Source organism: Oreochromis niloticus, linkage group LG15 (genome assembly GCF_001858045.2).
Source record: "Oreochromis niloticus isolate F11D_XX linkage group LG15, O_niloticus_UMD_NMBU, whole genome shotgun sequence".
Taxonomy (NCBI): domain Eukaryota; kingdom Metazoa; phylum Chordata; class Actinopteri; order Cichliformes; family Cichlidae; genus Oreochromis; species Oreochromis niloticus.
The window spans coordinates 5,047,984-5,069,901 of NC_031980.2; the positions used below are offsets into that span (position 1 = coordinate 5,047,984).

The 21,918-nt window shown below is 38.0% G+C and overlaps 2 protein-coding genes and 1 pseudogene across 8 annotated transcripts in view; 2 read left to right on the forward strand and 1 right to left on the reverse strand.

Annotated features, from left to right (window-relative positions):
* Positions 1–21,918, reverse strand: part of LOC100694667 (MAM domain-containing glycosylphosphatidylinositol anchor protein 2) — a 190,972-nt gene that overhangs the window by 123,610 nt on the left and 45,444 nt on the right. The gene's annotated exons all lie outside the window — the stretch shown is intronic.
* On the forward strand, positions 13,118–15,632 carry LOC106097919 (low choriolytic enzyme-like; annotated as a pseudogene).
* On the forward strand, positions 18,809–20,842 carry LOC100703510 (low choriolytic enzyme-like). Of its 2 annotated transcripts, XM_019346261.2 has the most exons (8): positions 18,809–19,091; positions 19,237–19,255; positions 19,365–19,412; positions 19,545–19,694; positions 19,787–19,904; positions 20,199–20,377; positions 20,467–20,548; positions 20,656–20,842. In XM_019346261.2, the coding sequence occupies exons 1-8, from the start codon at positions 19,020–19,022 to the stop codon at positions 20,789–20,791; spliced, it is 804 nt and encodes a 267-aa protein (XP_019201806.1). In that variant the 5' UTR covers positions 18,809–19,019; the 3' UTR covers positions 20,792–20,842. The 2 variants fall into 2 exon arrangements, with proteins under 2 accessions (XP_019201806.1, XP_019201807.1); XM_019346262.2 differs by lacking the exon at positions 19,237–19,255 and having other exon boundaries at positions 18,809–19,089; positions 19,329–19,412.

Sequence of the window (21,918 nt, forward strand, 5' to 3'; positions counted from 1 at the left end):
CATGCTGTTTGTTTCATCCGGGTTGTTGGCTTAATGCTCCTTCTCACTTGTCCTGCCTGTCTAAATGCCACATGCTGATGTGCACTGATACAGGTGCCAACTGCACGCGCATGAAGCCTTCCTTCTTGTCCTTGTCATTGTCTTCCCTTCTCAATTTGGACACACTGGTGCTGAATTCCATGGGGGGGAATAAGGGTCTGAGAAATAGGCTCAGTGTAAGGGAGCTTCACGCAAGGCTGCCACTTGAAACAAAAAAGGCTTAGAAACAAGACCCCAGGGTACTAGCTAAACAAAGTGCTAATGCCATTTACTCCATTGAACCAGTATCTCTCTAGCATAGGCTACTATCAGTCCTGGAGGAAAGTAGGGAAACACCCATAATTAATGATCTTCAGCTCCTATCACAGTTACTGCAACAGCTGCATACACAATCGCATAAACACACACTCGTTCTTTATGCAGACAACACCAGGCTTACAGCCACAAAAGCAAATAACCCTCTCTTGAGCTTACATAATGAGCATCCTAATGTTCTAACAGTGATACATATCCTTGTACAGCTAAGACCTGCTTTTTCAAATCGTTTGGCCCAAAGCGTGAGCTAAAATCACTGTCATTACAACGTAATTTTCAGTTTGTGTTCGTGAAAGCCACTTGATACTTTACAAACAGTAACTACTCATATACTTAGAAAAGATATTTAGGAATGGGCAATGTGACATTAATGCTGTGGGATTTAGGGCCGGGGCTTCACAAAGTGAGACATCAGTAGACTGACAGGTCTGAGATAAAAGATGTGCTGGTTGAAGGGAAAAAGAGACAGACAAAGCTTTGAACACACCACAGCGGGTCATAAGTGTCAGGTTATATCCCTTTAATTCTTAACTACATCCCATACAAGTTCATTACATGGAAAAAGATGATGTCTTATATACTGCAAATGGTATATTATAAAGGGCCTGTCTAATCTTTTCTATCTACCTCCTTGCATGCTTTGAATGGAGAATAACATTTTTTGCCTTACATGATAGATGTAGCTTTTACACACTTTAAAAAAAAAAATCTTGTTATTAAACCAAGATTGGTGTGCTAAGGTTGAATTACAGATTGCATCAAGTATGTGTAATTATTATGACTGCCTGACATGTTATGTACAGCTGTATAAAGTGTCATATGTGCAACAGTATATTTAATCTGTAAGTAAACATCTTAAATAAAGGCGCCTAAGAAATCAAAGTCAATTTCAGTAAAAGCTTCAAATTTAGATGCATCACATTATGTTGTATTCAATGCATGGAACATGCCAGCAGTAAGAAACTGCAGATCATACATTATTCGGACTAGCGAGGGTCCAATTTGCTAATGTTTGCTAAAGCTTAACAAAGATAACTTAATTTAGTCTTTAATTTTCAGCTAATTTAGTTTTGCTTAGTTAGTTTCCAAACCAACAAGGCCTAATTATATTTAGTGGGAGAAGAAACACTAAGTTCATAATTCTAAGAAATGGAAAACACAAAATGCTCTGCAGCAACTTGAAGTCCTACAGATGTGATAATAATTAATGGTACCCGCTGGAGTTTTGCAAACAACAAAAGTTATCATTAAGACGCATCTTGACATACAATACCATCTGGAAAGCGTCTAACTGGCAACGGCTTCATTTTTCGGCATGACAATGCTCAAGCAAACTGCCAGTGCAGTAAAAGCATACCTGGACAGAAAAACACATAATGGAGGACTATCAGTCATGGACTGGCTTCCCCAGAGCCCGGACCTCAGCATCATCTTGACAGAGAATGTAACAAAGAGCTTTGTATTTCCTTCCAAGAGAGTTCAGGCTGTGTAAAGTTAGAATTGTACAAAGCTCTCTTTTTTTGCCTTTTATACTGTATTTCCATGTATGTTTGCACATTTAAATGAATCTTTGCATGTGTTCCCATTTTCTTAGAAAAACATAAAGCAATGAGGACTTGTTAAAGACTTTTTCACCATACTCTACTCTGTTTGGTTGATGTGAGGATGCTTCTTGGGTCGAGCATGCAGGAAGCAGGACATGTGGCACCTGCTTGCTCACTGTGAATTTTCCAGACTGTTACACTTTTTACTAGCGAGCTGACAGGTTAAAGACTGTTTCAATCTGAACATCTGCATTCCTGCTTGCAGCTCCACTGCGTAATGCTGAGAAGAGTTCACAGCTAAAGGGCATGTGTGAAAACAGCTTTAGTGATTGAGCTTATCAGACACAATTTAAAAACAACCACAAAGATGTTACAGAGTATTTTTAAACCCGAAACTGGACACTTAATCTTAGCAGATTAAAATCAGTCGTCCAGAAAAATAAATAAATAAATAAATGTGAAGATGGAGCAGTGCTATGTTCCAGCTTTATTGCATGTCATCAAACTGTTCATAATCTGGAGTGCTGCTGTTATTGGTTGGGAACTGTGGCCGTCTCTGAGAAATACCTTACAATTACTTGAGCTGAGCAGTGCTCAGAAGATTAGCAGCTGCCATCATCCATTTAGCCATCATCGTTATTTTGGACTTGTCATATTAACTGGTATGTACATCATACCAGTACATCATAAAAACATGTACATCATAAAAAAACAACAGGATCCACTCGTTGAAGCACTGTTACATAACCCCCACTAGGGGTGATAAAAAACCCTTCCTTCTACTGTTTTCCAGAAGTATAGCTGTATGGTGCACTAAATGAACTAGAAGTATTTGAAATAGTAATTACACAAAATGATACCATTAAGAGTAAATAACATTTATTTCTGTATAATATTGGATTATTATTTCCTCACTGTGTTTGTTTTGTACGCTGCTCCATAGCATGTGTGTACAAGAAATATCAGTATAATAAACACAAATGAAAAGTATAACATTAAGATGGCTTGTTTATGTGCTCCACATGCACTTGTGATTAAACAGCACTGATGCGCATGTTGAGCAAATGTTGTCTTGAACCTTTGTGTCACGATGTGAAATTTGCATAAATGTAAATCTCCGCCTCTATTATTACTCCCCCTCACTATCCCCATCCACCTAACCATCTGCAGGCACAAACATCCAAACTCTCTCCACACACACACACACACACACACACACACACACACACACACACACACACACACTAGCTTCCTGGTAATTATTAGTTTAAAAAAAAAAGAAAAGCAGCAGACCTGCAGGGCAGAAACAGGAGTCTCAGATGTGAATCTCTTTTTCATTTTGGTTTCTCATTTCCATAAAAGTGACATCATTTTCCCTGCTGCAGAAATACACAATACTGAGAGAAAATGCAGAAAAGTAGGAGGAGAGAACGAGACGACGCCTCGCCACATATGACTGTGTGTTAAACTGTAGTTTAGTACTCTCACTTCACATTCGCCTGTACCTGAGAGTGTTTGTGTGTGCGTTCAAGTTTGTGTTGTGTCTTTATGTGGTTAATGAGCATCATACAGTAGAATAACTAGCCTGCCTTGGCCTCAGTTAGGGGAGATGGAGACGGCTTTATCCAGTGCCGCCAGTGGAGATTAAATTGGATTTGGCTAAAAGCAGCCTTGTCACCACAGTTCTGGAGTGCCTGGGTGGCAGAGGGAGTTCTTGGCAATAGTTGAGAGTCTAAATTTGACAAACAAATGAATGTGAAAAAAACTCCAAACAGCTGGGGCTCGTTGTCACTGTGGGCTTAATGTCCTCAGACCAACCCCTGAGGAACACTAACCATATCCTGCTAGTTTTCTGGCTCCGTAATCACCTTCTCAGAATGAGAGATCCAAAAAGAGAAAAACAGTAGAGAGTGAGAAACAGGAGGAGAAAAACATATGCAATATGCATGGAGTAACAATTTCATGAAATAACTGTTTTTGTTATCACAAAATACTCATTATATATTCTGTGCTAGCACCACCGGAAATACACTTTCTGTTGCTTTTAAAAGGACTGTTGGGGAAGAAAAGGCAATTTCAGCTGTGTGATAACACTGCACAATGCCAACATCAAAAGCTTAGCGATAACGCACAAATAAGTTCACATTTGCCATATCTGCCAAAAACAATGGCTTTTCAAAAGAAGATTTGTAAAACTGCTTAAATACTCTACAGCCAACACTTACTGTTAAATAATACAGTCTAACACGCTTTCAGCAGACTCCATTAAAACCGCATGTTAATGGAATCAGTTTGACCGGAGCCATCACTTTTCACACAAGATGCAAGACCTCTATACATGTGCTAAACCGAAGAACAGTACAACATCAAGTAAAGATGTCTGCTGAAAACAACTACAGCATCAAGTTCAACATTTGTACTGCTCAAGAGTCACCATGGTGAACAGTGTACATTGCGTACCCGGGTGTAAATCGATAAAATGTATTTTCTGTCTAAGACAGTGAATATACAAGTGTTAGCAAACTGACTCAGTTACATAACATACACAGCATGAAAAAGGGTTTCTACTTTAACTGCCAGTCATAGCAGTATATTTAGTAGAAAAACCCTCGTGTGGATTAAACCAAATATACTTATATTTGAATGTATGACAATATACTACATATGAATTTAACTCTAAAGCTATACGAGGAATGCTTACGTTTCCCACTTTAAAATGTGCATTGCTTCACCACACATTTCGCTTTAGTTCCAAAAAACTATAAAGCAACACTTTCTGGCTATTTGCAGTCTACAGACAGTGGGATACTGACACGTGGAAATGCAGTATTAGCATTCATTGGATTCTGTGCTTCTAGCCACCTGGCAAATGTTTAGTCAAATATTCAGTCTAACATCTTTTAGCAGCCAAATGTTCCACTTTGTACCCCAACTAGATGCTTAATTTAGCTTTTTGATGTTTTATGTGAATAAGCAGTGTACAATGAGCTTTATCAGTGTTTTTCTTCTTCTTTTGTTTTGTGAACAGCTGTGCGCTGCCTTTGGAAACCAGCAGGCTAATAAGAGCGGTGAAGTTGTGGGGTAAAAGTATCTGACAGAGTGGTTTCTGACTGGAAGGGACTACTCTTACTTTACATACAAAAATGTGAATTATTGGTTTTAAATATTGATTAGTTCAGTTTTAAGATTGTCAGGTTAATAATTTATAACTAAGAAAGTATTTGAATAAGAATTCTACATTGAATAGTTATGCAAATAGAGCTTTCCAAATACAAGAAGGTGATACTGAATTATACAGCACATCCATTATTAAATTTGGACTTGGTTCAAATTCTCTCAGGTGATGCACAACAGTGCCACTGGTTATATCTGAATAAATTCTGTGGGTTTTATTTTTGAGAGTAAGTAAACATGGGCCATTGCCAAAGGCAACACATATTTAATTCTATTATTTTCTGCGCATCTCCCCGTGCCTTTTGAAACTGCAAGTTTACACTGTACCCAGGCCTGGCTGCTGGATAATTGAGAAGCAACTCATCCATGGGGTCATCCATGTGTGTAAGGTCTTGAAATGGTTTGCCAGCAGCACATGCATACTATTACATCAGAGGTTGTCAGAGCGTATTGATTACACACTGTAATGCACTCGCATGGAGTCTTCATCCTCCACTCTTATTGTAAATGAGACTCTGTATAGATCTGGCTTCACACTATCGGCGCAGATCATCTATCCCAGTGTGTACTGCGGGGCAAAAAACAAACACAATCTTTCGGTGCAAAGTTTGCAGCACAGAAAACACGTTTGTCCAATTCAGCAGAAAAAGAAGGCAGTCGTTATTAAACTGAATAGAGATGTTAAGTGGTCTTTTTTTGGCACAAGAGAACAAACTGAGCTAGATACGTGAGTTGAGACAACTCATTAAAACGGCTGAGAGGTCCGTTTGTCCGTGCACTGGGTGGACATGGATCATTACAGGAACACAGAACACACAGCTTTAGCCCTCAGAGATTTCATTTGGAGTTAGGCAACACATACATAAAAAACACACACACACACTTAAACACATATGCAACCACACACTGAGTCACGTATACACACATCTTGTTACTCTAAAATTAGGCCAATGTGAAGCTGCCAAAGCCCTGCTGAGATGGGAAGAGAGAGAAAAGAGATGACGATGAGGGTGAAGGTAGGGAGATTTAGAGGACAGATTCGTCTTTGCTCCCATATTACAGCACTTCACAGCAGGGGTTATGGAGCTTGACTGCATACAGCTGCAGCCATTATGTTCGTGCAAGCATTATGCCATGCGAGCCATCTTGAGGAAGTGACATAAATGAGGCTGGTAACATCTGATGTTTGACTTTGAAGGGATTAGTCTTAGATTTTTGGTTTTTACTCTAAGCCAAACATTTGAGGCTAACACTGTTAGACGTTGCATGGTGTCTGGCTGGAAGCAGTGCTGCAATGGTACTTTCTTGGTCTGTGGTGCTGAAACTTATCAGCTAGTGGAGGGAGAAAAAAAAGACAGCTATGCTGTATACAGTGATGAGAACTTACCTAATATGTTGTAATTTTTAATTTAACTCTGTTTAGCACAGGCATACATCCAGCAGAAACCCAGTATCTTAAATTTACAGCCCTTAAATTTGATTAAAAACTCTGAGCATGAAAGACTTAGACGCCAGGATTTGCTATATGAGTTCTTCAATGAGAAACTGTTCTGCAATTTGAGCTTCTGAGTGATGCTGAAATCATTAAGCAACAGAAAATAAATCTGCAAATATTGTAATTAGTAAATTGGTAATTTTTTAATGATAAATGTCATGCACAAGCTGGGCTATCTATGACAGGAAATTGAACTGCTAAATAGTCAATCCAGCAATTAGGAGCCATCAACTTTGAATCAGTTAAAGTGCAGTGGTTCTTTTTTTGTGCTAATTTACAGACGGATAAATTAATGACTTATAAAGGAAATTTTAAACAGTTTTTCTGAAAATTAAAAAGAAGAGTGTTTGGTTCAACCACAACTGTGAAAAGAGAAGAAGAGGAGATAACAGATACATATTTTTTTTCACTTTGGAAAACTATAAGTCTTACTTAAGGATGATGGTGTGTGCATGTATATCTGAATGAAACAAATAGCAACACATACAGCAATTACTAACACCCATATTAAAGAAAATGTTTTTTAAATAATTCCCAATACTTTTGATTGTTATAAATATATATTTTTCATTTCATCATCCCTCTGCAAATATGATGCAAATATGATGTTACAATAGCCGTTTGCGTTTGCTTTACGTGTCATGTTTAATGTACATCACCAAAACTTGTATCCATGGCAGAATTTTTGCTCAACTCTGAATTAAAGCTAACGTTTTCGATGACGGAGTGCGTGAACCCTAAGCCAAGTACAGAAAAATTTAAGGTAATACTTACCAAACAAGCATCTGATGAATTTTCTTAGAATGTTCTTGAAAAACTGGGGAGGAAATGTAATGTTTTCCTAAGTTAAAAAATGCTTGTTTTCCTGCATGAGCAGTGATTAAACGTGCTGTTAGCACTGTTTTGCCACTGTGCTGAAGAAAGGGTTGAATGGTCTGAAACAAACTTGGAATGGATTAACATGAATGTGCATAATCATGTAGGGCCAAGTTCGAACGAGACAGGCTCATACATTACCTGCAACATTTTGCAGTGAAAGCAGAAAAGATAGGGCAGATCTAAAAACCTGTGTTCTATCATCTGATCTAATGGCTCTGTCACCTTAAGATGCTGGCATGTGTTATAGGGCCATTAAAATGGACACGACTTGAGTTCAGTGAACACGTCCTTGGCTCGTGAAAGCTAGAACAGGTTTACGAGGAATAAACTTATAGGCCTTGACAAGTACATGCTGGTAAATTTAAAATCTCATTAATGAAAGACGTCCACGGTTAAGCAGTACTTGCTAGCTCACAGTATTATTAGAGAAAGTGAGATATGAAACTATATTTTGTGACCAACAGTGCTACAAATAAAAAACTCACCCACACAGCATTAAAACATAACAGCCAGAGTATTACGGTTAAGTAAGCCTTTGTGGGCTTTTCCTATCCCATTTTACTATTCTGTCCATTCACGGTGCCACATTGGCAAGGTGGGCCTGTTGTGGCAGTTTGATTTCCCTAAACAACACTAATCGGACATCTGTAGGGAAGGATAAAGCCCAGATTGGCTGTAACAGTGCAGCAGTTATCTGTTGATAGGACTAACTCTAGCCAACACTCACACGATTGGCTGACGCAAGGCAGCAGCTCTTTTTTCTGGTTGGCTAGTAGAAAGCCAGCAACAGCTCACTGAGAAAAGGAGATCTGGCAACCCTCTGAAGATTGGGTGCAGCCCGCCAAGAAACTGTCTGATGATTGGCTGTGATGGCTCCAGAGCGAACTGATTGTCCTATCAATGCCCACAGTGCAGACTGGCTGACAGTGCTTCCTGCTGGCTGGCATTGCAATATGCAGCTATCCATAACACCTCCAGGGGGCATATGTCCATGCCTTTGAGTGTGAAGTGTGTGTGTGTGTGTGTGTGTGTGTGTGTGTGTGTGTGTGTGTGTGTGTGTGTGTGTGTGTGTTTGCAACTGTATATCATCCATAACTTTTTCATTGGGGAGGTGTGCAGCTAAGCTCTGCCAGCAGGCTCTAACACCTCATTATTCTGAGCCAGGCAGGAAATGGGTTTTAGAGATCTCTCACTGAGCAATGCTCTTGGAAATATGGGCTACACGTCTTCCAATATCAGCGGCATAGACTGGGGAAATGCCTCTTTAGTTCAAGTTAGCTATACTACAAAAATCCACCAACTGACTAGGCACGCAGTACGATATCACAAAACACAAACTGTTACGGTCTTGTGCTAATTAATTTGGTTCTGAGAGTTTTTGAGTTTTAATGAATATGAATTTTTCCACTGAGTCTTGTTAACTGAAGGGTGCTTATTTCATGTGATGTTAAATACAGCTTGGTGAAATGATGGAGATGAAAAATAGCAGTGCCTAAAGCCTCATTAGGGGATTTTCTACATTTGGTGGAAAAACTTAAGCTAGCGTGCATGCACTGACTGGGGCATTTATGGAGTTGAAGGAGGAGACAGAAGAACTGGATGTTAACCAAATTAAAAAAAAAAACAACAACAAAAACTAGTACTCCTACTTCAGTGTACATTAACATGTATACTGAACTGAAAAAAGCCAGCCTAATTTCACACTATATGCAGGTGTAATACCAGAATAATTTAGTTTGACTCACGACTGGCCAACCCACTTCATTCAGTCCCACATGTGTACTTTAGCAGAAGATCTTTCAAATGTAGCTTTTCATCTTGTACCTCATTCATACCTATAATACCTTGACTACCATCACAACCTCATGATCTTACATGGCAAGCTTTACCAAAGTAACCCACCAAGAAGTTTAACAAATCTCCTAATATCTTGACTTGAGATGTAATACACCTGAACTGTGTAATTTGATGCAATAGGGTGTTCACTAACAGTTTAAGGGTGTAACTGGGTGTAAAATGCAAATAGTAAAACAAGATTTCTTTACAAAGGTAAACCAGAGGTACCAACCCTCACACTAAAACATATACATATATACAACATCTTGCAAAAGTCTAGAGCCACTCTTATTTCTTTACAGTGTACTTCCAAAGAGCAAGACTTTGTTGTAATTTTTAGAGTAGGCTTGAGCAATAGTTCTCCAAGCTTTCAAAGTTCTGCTTTTTCACCTGTTTTCACTCCAGTACTTGTACCTGGCCATTTTCAGAAAAGGTTTTTTGTTTATTAAGCCACTTAACACTAAACAATGCATCATTCAAGCACAAAAAAGGTACCTAACTCAAGGGATGAACCTGTGTTGTGTCTGCACATAACAATGTTGCAAATAACCAATTTCAGATTGTATCTTGCATTTTGTTACTGGCAGCCTGTTGGAGAAACACATATTTCCTTTAGCTGAATCTATGAGAAATGCAAACGATAACACAATTCAAAAGATCTAAAAAACTATTTTTACACCAAGTGATTCCTAAAGGCTCATTAGCTGGAACCTTGGCATTTCTTAGCATGCTGGGCCCATGGAGGACAAAAAAAAAGTTGCAGACCTAAAAACTATCAGCATCAAATGAACAGTATCTGAAAGTCATGTTCTTAAGAATTAGGGGAAAAAAACCTAATAAAAGAACTGACACTGGACCTGAGAGATTCAACTGTCTTTTCATCTGATCCATCAACATCTGAAAAGCATTTGATTCTGAAAGCTTCATTTTACAGCAGGACAAAAATTCTACACTGTCAATTCAATAAAACCATACCTGGATCGAAAAACTCACAGTGGATTGGACTGGTGAGATAGACTGGCCTCAACAGAATCTGCACATAAACATTACTGAAGCAGTGTGGAATCATCTTGACAGAGAACAGAACAACTGGCAGCCAACATTCCTAGAACGGCTTTGAATGTCCTTCGAGAAACATGGAGAACTATTCCTGAAGACTACTTAAAGAAATGACACGAAAGCTTGGCCATGAGATTTCAGGGGGTGTTCAGGCAGGTCATGGTCCATACTATTAGAATTGTTTGTTAAAATTGTACTTAAAACTATGTGTTTGCCCCATGGACTGTATTTACATGTGTGATTTCAATAAATCTCTGGCCCCATTTCCCATTCTCTTTGCAAAATAGAAAGAAATGCAGGGTGGCTGAAGATATGTTCACAACACTGTATATTGTATCAAGATATTTACAGCTTTAAATCATTTACTTTAGAAAGTTTACAAAAGGATGATCCTTCAAAAACAACAGAGCAGATTGGAGCACTAGTTTTATGTTTACTCAGCTCTGTAATACTCATGCAAAACAGTGTACAATTATGTATATGACAGTGAAAGCCAAATCACACTAGCATTCATCTCAAAGCATTGTATATTGTAAGATTAGAAATGCAAAACATTATAGGAAAAAAACAAAGCAAACTACAGTGTAACATCATAACTTCACTCCAGAAACCTACAGAAAATTGTGAAGAACTGTTAAATCTATGAAGCATATGTTTCTCCACACTGGGGTTGAGATGTTTTAAATTATTTCATTAATGTTCTAAAAGTTCAAAATGATTGCATTACAGTATCTACACAGAAGTGCTAACAGAAAGGGTTTATCTCAGCAACTTTTGCCTGAAGGGAGGGAAATGGGATTGCAACTACTTCTCTAACATCATCAGTTCTAGGCGAGCTGGGAAAACGTGGGTGGGCAGACTGAATGAGTCACACTTTTCTCTCGCTCATAATCAGTTTTGATGTGCCCCTGAGCAAGGCACGTACCGCACTATAACTGGTACCAATAAAGACAGTGATGTGTTAAGAGTGAGTTTTTCTCCAAAAAAGTCCACAATCCCATTAAGTTTTCAAAATCACCAGCTGAACACATCTTGTGAATTTCATTTTACGTTTGCTACAGTATTGGCTCCTGTGGACTCTTCCCATTAGGCACGCACCAGACGCGGTTATGTTAAAACCGCCTCACCAAAAACAAAAAAGTTCTGTCTTTTTATGTTGCTGCTACTTCTCCTAGACCTTTAAAATGATCAGTTTCAAATGTGCCTCATAAAGCACCTGACACGTCATCCATCAGACACAATTATTCTCTGAATGGACTGTGCAACTAGATTGTGGCTTAATCAATCTACAATGACATCTGATTTAATTTACTTTTCACATGGCTCTTACACGACTGGTAATGCACACCAATTAGGACAGTGTTCATATTCGATGTATTTGTTCCTGTTTGTCTGAATGTCAATTACTATGAACACGATGTTTACCATCACAGATTGACTCTAGTATAAAGAACAAGGAGAGGGCAAGAAAGGAGACAGAGGAAAGCAGGTGGAGAGCTACTTCTGTAAAGCCTTTGGGTTGTAAAGAAAACCCCCCAAAAACATCAGCTACATGTCAGAGATGAAATTAACCAGCCAGTGAGAAAACAACTGAAGAAATGGCTTAGATATTTGAACACTTGCATGCAACAATACATAATGAGAGGGTTCACAGGAGATGCTCGACATGAATGCAGTATATAAAACAGTTAATTATTATTTTGACATCCAGTGGTATTCAGAGCAAAAGGTGAAAGGAAGGAGAGTAAGCAGGGCACCTGTGTTGGGGTCAGGGAACCGACTGTAGGAGGAGAAGCAAGAGTGAGTAAGAGCCAGCAGAGCGGGCTAACATGTTTCATTTCAGAGGGCAGCAGAGGACTTCCTGGCACACACTCCCACTGAACACCAGTGTAGCAAGTCTAAATGTTAAGCACACTGTTTAATAGTCTATTACATAAATTGATATTGCTCATTGACTGTTGTCCTTGGCTGCCCACATAGTGTCAGAGGAAAAGACTCAGATGTACTATAGAGCAGAAAGGGGCTAGGCTATGTCATCACTGCTGTGTGGTGTTCAGGAACAAGGTCCCAGAAGTTCTGTTTGCTCCACTTCTTCCATTTACTACTCCACCTCCCAGAAATGATGAAGTCAAAGTGAAATAAAAAACATATTCGAGCTATTATGTAGGGCTGCATCCATGGACTGTTACCTTTGTCAATAAAATAGAAGAAAAAAAAAACTCATTTTAATTTCCTCCGGTCTAAATTGGAGTTCAGAATCTGCTTTTTTGGAATAATATAAAACATAAATCAAGAGAAAGCTTTTCTTACACTGGAGAAGCGAAATCCAGAGAATTGATTCATTTTTTCTTGACTGGCAATTGATTGCTCAGTCAAATAAGAGTTTCACTTCTATTCTGATGCTGTATATTGTACCAAAACCCGTGTAAAGTTTATACAACTGCAAACCTCTCCAGTTAATGTGTCTTCTTTATTTGCATCAGACATTTGTTTTCTGTATAGCTGTATTTCATTCTTTTTATTTTCTCCCAAATTTAGAAAACACTCACTTGTCTCTAGTTAAGATGAAGCTTGTCCTGTGCTGTATATAAGTCATATTTAGCCAACCACCTAGCTCACCATTACTATAGTTTTACACCATCAAAAATGTATAGTGAGAACCATTGTTTTGGTTTGTGATCTAAAATTTTCAATTTCAGTTTTAACATTTTGCACACGAGTTTGTTTTTTTAAATTTTTAATCATACACAAAACAAAAAAATTAGCGGCAAGTAGCATAAAGAAATAAAATGTTAGAATTTAAATAAAACCTGCTGCGTGCGACACACTTCATGGATGGGCTGTACAATGAACCACACTCCAATACGTACCTTGCCTTTTGATAAATAAATTCTGAAAACACAAACATAGTTATTACTGTAGGTAATAGAAGAGTACATATAACAGAGCAGCATAAACCTACAAGTGTTGTTCTCTATCCGCACCAACTGAAGAAGCAGAAAATCAACATTCACAACAACACTACAATTTTAAACACACATGCATCAGCCTGTTAGTTATCAGGTATGGTTTAAAAACTACTACTTGAACGCAGTGCCAGAAAACCCTTTACACTGAATGTTTATAGCATAAGTTTAGAATGAGATTATCAGTGTGGAAACATTGGGCAAAGCAACACAGGGCACACTAATCAGCTGTGTGTCTAAGGCAAAGCCTTCTGAACCACTACCATTAATCTCTGTACACAGACACACCTGGACACCGGCCATATAAGCTCACCCCTGACTGGGTTTTAGCTTCACTTCGTTGGAAGACAAGCGAAGTCTCTCAAGTGACACCTTGACCACTGGCACATCAAGACCAACATGGACCTTACAACAAGAGTTTCTCTTCTGCTGCTGCTTCTGGGCTTCTGTAATGCTCATCATGACCATGTAAGGAAATACTAACTAAAAACTTAACATGCTTGTAAATGCTGTGTTTAATGGATGTCGCATGTCCCGTAACATTGGCGCCTATCGTTATTTGTAACATTATAAACATTATAAATAAGTATATAAAAATCTATAATATTTCTGTATTATTTTCACAGGCTCATGGTGGTCATAATGGTAAGTGACCAAATCTGTTTTTTTCTCGTTGTAGCTCCGTATAAATAATAGTGTCACATTCTCACTTTTCTAAATGTAAAAACAAGGCTGTATGACTTCTTCTTTTCTTGCATTTATTAGAGTTCTCTGGGGAGGACATTAGCACAACCATCCTCAGGATGAACAATGGTGAGTATCCAATCATTATATTGGAGCAAAACAGCGCTTTCTTATTTTGACAATTGCCCAAAAAGTCATTCTTTCATGTATTTTTATAGGATCAACAGAGTTTCTGGTGGAAGGAGATATACTCCTCCCGAAAAACAGAAATACCACGAAATGCCCAAATAAAAACTATTCCTGTCGATGCCCAAAGTCTCCCACATCTGGGAATGTTGACGTCCCTTACGTTCTAAGTGATAAATATGGTGGGTTTAACTGTGGTGCATGTCACAGCACATTAACATCATTTATCCAATGAAACAATGATGTCACTGATTAAGTTATTCACAACTGTAGATGATGGTGAGAAGAAGACCATTTTAGAGGCCATGAAGGGCTTTGAAACGGCAACCTGTGTTCGCTTTGTTCCACGCACAGCGGAGGAGGCATACCTAAGCACTGAACCAAGATATGGGTAAGTTATTTACTGCACTACTATTTGATTGAAGACCAAAGTTATGCTATCTGGTTGAAGATAGGAATATCGTGGTTTCCGTGACATGTAAATAAATGTATTTTGTCTAAAATTACTGCAAATTACAAACTATAACGCTTTAATTTTTTCCAAGTACTAAACAACATACTTTGGCAGAAGGACATTTATGTCAATTGTAAGCATAAAAAATGGAGCTTGGCTTTTGGCTAATATGACAATAATCACAGCCAATAAATGAAAATTTTAAATGTCAAGAGGCAATGAGAGAAACACTCTCATCACAAACAAAGCAACCATATTGTCTGTTAGTTAATGATAAGGATTATTCTAACAGTAAAGAAGCATTCACAGACTGAATGATAACACAATTTTCACTGCCTTTTACACATTATTTTCTCTGGTTTCCTTTACTGTTTATGTTTCTAGCTGTTTCTCTTTGGTGGGTCGTATCGGAGACAAGCAGGTGGTGTCACTGCAGAGGTTTGGCTGCGTCCAGCATGGCATCATCCAGCATGAGTTGCTGCATGCACTTGGTTTCTACCATGAGCACACTCGACCAGCACATCAGGGTCAACTGGCAAAACATCATAAAAGGTAAAAATCTCAAATGATGATTAATTGAAATCGGATTCATTGCTTAATCTTTTCAACTTATTGGTGTTTCTTCTACAGATTATTACATTGACTTCTATAAGAAGGACTCATATAATCTCAACACTAAATATGATTACTCCTCTGTGATGCACTAAGGAAGGTAAGGCTGAAGAAAAACACAATCTTAAGTCAAATGTACTAAATGTAATTGTCTGTCAGAGAAAAATATTCTGATTAATCGACTCTTGCTATGCTTTGTATCTATAGGACTGCCTTCGGAATTACTCCAGAGTCAGAAACATTAACTCCCATCCCCAATCCCAACGTTCCCATCGGCCAGATTGTTGGCATGTCTGACATCGACATTCTCAGGGTCAACATACTTTACCAGTGCCAGAACTAAACAGGATGAAAATATTAAAAGCATTATAATAAAGCATTGTGACATCTCCAATTGTTTCTGAGTTTTGTGTTGTGATTAACATTCACATAATAAGAAAGGCTGTTACATTCACTTCAACCATATTTTCAAACACACCCATATTCATTTATTTTATTTGGGTATTTTTACTTTTAATGGAAGATGAAAAATATTCCATATCAACTCAACATTACAATCATTGCATATTAGGAAGCTGGTTTGGGAAGTTCAAAAGGCTACTTTCGTCTGAAATTTCATGGTCAGTTTGGCAAAATGCAAAATTTTATTTCCACAGAAGATTGTGTTTTTTTTACACATCAATTGCTCAATGAAACTTAATATTTCAGCAATAATAGTTATAGTTAACAATAGTAACAATGGTTATCTTCTAAAAATTTGTAATGGCATATTTGTACACAACAACCTAAAAGTGATTTCATCTGAAAGAGAATAAGAGCTGAAATTTAACATTAGTTTCAGTTTTACCATGATGGTAATCAATTTGGCAATATGGCTTGGGGGGGGGGGGCACTCAAAAATCTTTTAAAATGTTACTTAAAAAATGCCAATTAGTGCAAAGTAACATAAAAATAATATGTCACAATTTAACAAAAACTATGCCACCGAGAAATAAAGTAAAGCTAAATATAATTTTTCAAAAAACTTTCAGCTTTGGGTTTTCTGAAGGTTATTCTCCATCTAAGAAAACTGCAGATGTGTAAAAAGAAAGAAAGAAAAGCTGATTTTTTTTGTGGGTTCCACTAGGCTGACATCCAGCTGAATGAGATCTACCTCTTCTTGCAGCTGCAAAGCATTAGAAATAAAGCTCAACCGAATGGATGGGTCATACATCATTGAACATTACTCGTGCTGTGCTCTGACTCCAAAACTCAAATTGGATTACCTGTGCACCCACACGGATCCTCCAAAGTGGACAGGCACAGGCATGCAGCCGGCACATACACACAGAGACGCACATGTTCAAATGCTTCATGCAAACATTGTAAAATATACAAATACATTGAATTTGAAGTACATGGAGTTCACACATAAAACCGAAGCTCGAGTTTGTAGCACTGTTTCTCTCTAACACACACACACACACACACACACACACACACAGAGTGTAATTTCCCCTCACTGATAATAAATGCCACATTATTGTGATGTACAGCAGAGGACCACGTCATTTAAAGGTTGCCGTGATGGAATCTCTTCAAAAGCTCCAGTCCTGTCATGCAAAATCAGACCCTGAAACTGTTTATGGAGCTGGAAAGCTAGACAGCTCCTCTTCTTTCCTGTAAACAACAGTCTGGAGGATGATGATCTATTAGTGAGGATTTAATAAATGTGAATACTCTCACGATAAACAATTAATTTCTGCATTCTGAGGTTTTAGAAAATATTTTTTTGCTCATTGTAGTCTGATAAACAAGGCCCAGACTTCATGAGATAATCACTGTTGTGCCAGAAGAGCTTGATTAATGAATACAGGAAATTATAGCGAGTAATTGAAGTAATAATATTATTTGAAACAACACATTTTAACACAACAACCAGTTACAGCTAGAATAAAATAAAAAAGCAAATGTGCATTTTATTATGAAATGTACTGATGGAATATGTAGCACTTAAGTTATTAGTGATCAACCTCATAGGGGGTTAAAACAAAAAGGAACTTTGTTCTGATACCAGCAGTAAAATGAGCTGCTCTTTTGGCATAAATAGAGTGTTCTGTGTGGAAGGAAAAACTGCATCGTAGGTGGTTACAGCACTACAGCTCCAAACTAAAGCAATAATCATCTGATTTCTGTTTCCTCAGCAAACAGAAATCAAGTAATAATCATGGTTTTTATTTCAAAATCACACTTGATTGCCTTTACTCAAAATTCATACAATTAATCTAAGAAATAGTGATATTAGAAGATGGTATAACCAGGATTTTTCTTGAAGTGTAAATAGAAGAACCTGAACCAGCAAATAAATACTCATCCATGCATTGTCTTAACTGCTTTCTGAATTGGTGCATGATGGCTGTCACAGGCCAAAAGGTGGGGTATACTCTGGACAGATCACTTCTCACAGGGCTAACACAGAATGACAGACAACCATTCCCACTGATATTCACAGCCATAGCCTTTTTAAACGACAATTCAATTCAATTCAACTTATTTATATTGCGCTAAATCACAAAAACACTGGCCGCTTTATATTGTAAGGTAAAGACCCAACAAAAATAAAGAGAAAAAAGAGAAAACCTCAACAATCACACGAATCCCTATGAGCAAAAGCATTGGTGAGAGTGGAAACAAAAAAAATCCCTTTTACCAGGAATAATATGGATATCTGCCATGACCGTTTGGGGTTAGGGAAGGAAGAGGGGACAGGAATCACCAGGTGACATAACATTCATGCCTTTCAACTGTGGGAGGAACTCTTAATACCTGGTATTTAGGCACGTGTAAGTGAGAACATGTAAACTCCACACAGAGAGGGCCCAGCAAAGCCAACAGATTTAAACACAGGATCTTCTGCTGGGAGGCTGCAATGCTTACCACTGCACCACTGTCCTGCCCACAAGACAAATAAATGTGTTTTCATAGGGCTCAACCTCCCACGGCTGATGTTACTAAGCATTCATGTCCAGCATATCTCTCCCTCTGCAGCATAAACAATGCACTTTCACATTCCCATTAAGATTAACAAATCTGTCAAAAAGTGCACCGTTTAGTCAAAATTGTTGTCTAATTACTGTTCTTAAAACTTACGGAAACATTTATCAAAACACGGGTTTAACTGTCATAAAAATTATTCTTTGGAATTTATTATTGCTACAAAAGAAGATTGAGATCAAAATGCAATTCAGCTTCTGTTGAAGGTGGTGAACAAGTACAAAGTCCTGACATTCCCTGACTCACAGACGCTCTGCTAGTAGTTCTACTTTTAAACACACGTACCCCAGCCTGTTTGCAATCAGGTTATTAATGGTTTAAAAAAAATATTACTTAAAGGCAGCGCCTTCAAAGTCTTTACATTACATGATTCCACTGTTATATTTGTTATTTTTCAGATAATGCTTTGGGACAGGGACAATCCCATAAACTTTGGGCTGTATTTTCCCAAGACAATCTCCTGCTGGTTAAAAAAGCCTTATGCTAAGCAAGTCGACACCAGCCTGTGGTCACTATAATCCCCCCAGAATAAAATTATCAGTGTGGAAACAGTGGGAAATGCTGGACAGGGCAGCTGTGTTTAAGGCAAAGCCTTCTGAACCCCTACCATTAATCTCTGTACACAGACACACCTGGACACCTTGCATATAAGTTCATCCCTGACTGGGTTTTAGCATCACTTCGTTGGAAGACAAGTGAAGTTTCTGAAGTGACACCTTGACAGTCGACATCTTTGGACCAAAATGGACCTGATAACAACAGTTTCTCTTCTTCTGCTGCTGCTTCTGGGCCTCTGTAATGCTCATCGTGACCATGTAAGTAAATATTCATTAAAAAGTAGAAACTGCATTTACCTCATGATACATCTCCCATAACATTGGTGCCCATCTTTATCTGTAACGTAGCATTCAACATATTAAATACAACTAAGTGAAATTTGTTTCTATCTTCTGTTCACAGGATCATGCTGGTCAGAATGGTAAGTGAACAAATCTGGGTTAAGCTCTGTATAACTAACAGTGTCATATTGTCACTTTTCTCATTGTAAAAACAAAGCTGTATGAATTCTGATTTTCTTGCATTCATAGAGATCTCTGGGGAGGACATTACCACAACCATCCTCAGAATGAACAATGGTGAGTATTCAATCATTATATTACAAGAGGGGGGCAATACTTTGTCTCATTATCAGTGTCAAATTTCTATGTTGAGTAAAGTAAAAAAATAAAACACTTGGTTGAAAAGTCATTCTATCATTATATCAATAGGATCGACAGATTTTCTGGTGGAAGGAGACATACTCATTCCAAGAACCAGAAATGCTTTGAAGTGCACAAATAAGCAATACTCCTGTCGATGGCCAAAGTCTCCCACATCTGGGACTGTTGACGTCCCTTACGTTCTCAGTGATAAATATGGTGGGTTTAACTGTGGTGCATAATACAGCACATTAACATTCATTCATCTAGTGAAACACTTACGTCACTGATTAAGTTATTCTCAACTGTAGATGATAGTGAGAAGAAGACCATTTTAGATGCCATGAAGGGCTTTGGAACAGCAACCTGTGTTCGCTTCATTCCACGCACAACAGAGACCGCGTACCTAAGTATTGAACCAAGATATGGGTAAGTTATTTACTACAGCACTATTTGAAACAAAATACACTGCATGGAAATCACTGAAAATAACCACATATGCAGTGAAAAGTGAAAAAACAAACAGTAAATAATGTATTTTCTTAAGTATGTTCATTTAAATAATTTGTGTAAAGGAGATATTGTGAAGTTGAGAGCAGTTTCATTTAACTATCAGATCAGATTTGGTCAAACGTTCACTCGATACATGTTAAACATCTGAGAAATGTCAACTGTCTTCCTCTGACGATCATCTCTGGCTTCTTATACTGTTGACATTTTTAGCTGTTCGTCTTTGCTGGGTCGTATTGGAGACAAGCAGGTGGTGTCACTGCAGAGGTTTGGCTGCGTCCAGCATGGTATCATCCAGCATGAGTTGCTGCATGCACTTGGTTTCTACCATGAACACACTCGAAGCGACCGCGACCAGTACGTCAGAGTCAACTGGCAAAACATCATAAAAGGTAAAAATCTCAAAGCCTCAATGATGACTAATTGAAATAAGACCGTTTTGTTGCTTGGTCTTTTTAATTTATTTGTCTTTTTTCCACAGATTATTTCATCAATTTTGACAAGATGGACACCGATAATCTCAACACTAAATATGATTACTCCTCTGTGATGCACTATGGAAGGTAAGGCTGAAGAAAAATACAGTCTTAAGTCAAATGTACTAAATGTAATTCTGTTTCACAGAAAAATATTCTGATTAATCGGCTCTTGCTATGCTTTGTATCTATAGGACTGCCTTCGGAATAACTCCAGTGTCAGAAACATTAACTCCCATCCCCAATCCCAATGTTCCCATCGGCCAGATTGTTGGCATGTCTGACATCGACATTCTCAGGGTCAACATACTTTACCAGTGCCAGAACTAAACAGGATGAAAATATTAAAAGCATTATAATAAAGCATTGTGACATCTCCAATTGTTTCCGAGTTGTGTGTTATGATTAACATTCACATAATAAGAAAGGCTATTCCATATCGATTCAACCATATTTTTAAACTTTCCTGTCTTCATTCATTTTCACTTATTTCTTTTTGGTAGTTTTACCTTTTATGGAAGATAAATCAATAAATCCTCAGACAAATGTTTTCATCATATATGAATTATGCCTGGAAAGAAAGGTCCTTACCATGCATAATTCTCCATTACAAGTGGTATCATAACCTAAATTAGCAATATTCAGCCACCACATGTCATCCAGACATACTGTATAAACAATATAAATGCAAACTGGTAGAGCATCTCAGGACACACTTTGAATGAACTATTAATCCTGAAAGCTAGTAGATAATCAGAACTTATCTTTCTAAAGAAGAAGTCATACTGACTTGTTCTACCAGTGCCGTCTACGGCATCTGTTATAAGATATTAACAGTGTACTTCCATCAACACAGGTGTAACTCATAAATATACATTTTTTGATTCTGTTCTGTTTAATGTGTCACGGTTAACCCAGTGTGAGCATGCATAATACCACAGCCCCAGGCCACAAATGAAAAAATAAAAAATAATGAACCTGGCTCACTTAGCAATGACAGCCAAAACAAACATATACTTCACAATAGGGCTGTACAATAATCACATTTTAATCTCAATCATAAGTTTCACTTTCACCAAATTAAATGTAACATAATATAATATAACGCAATGCAAAAGCAGTCCGACACCACCTGATGATGATGTTCCTTACCATCGCTAACAGCAATATGACGAATGCACAAAGGCCAAGAAACACAGTGAAGTGTTTGATAACGTCAGTCCTCCAACATCAACTCAGACGTCCATAAAAGTAAGCCTGCACAGCACCTCAGCATATCAGACCAGCTCACAGAGATGGAACAAAATCACCATTTGAAAAAACCTATGCTATCCCCTTGCTGTCCCCTTGTGATATTTTTTTCAAAGTAAAATTACCTGCGTATGCAAAATATAACACAGAAGCGAACTAGAGAGGGATCTCCCAGCTGTTGAGTACCTTACTATGAACTTTTATTA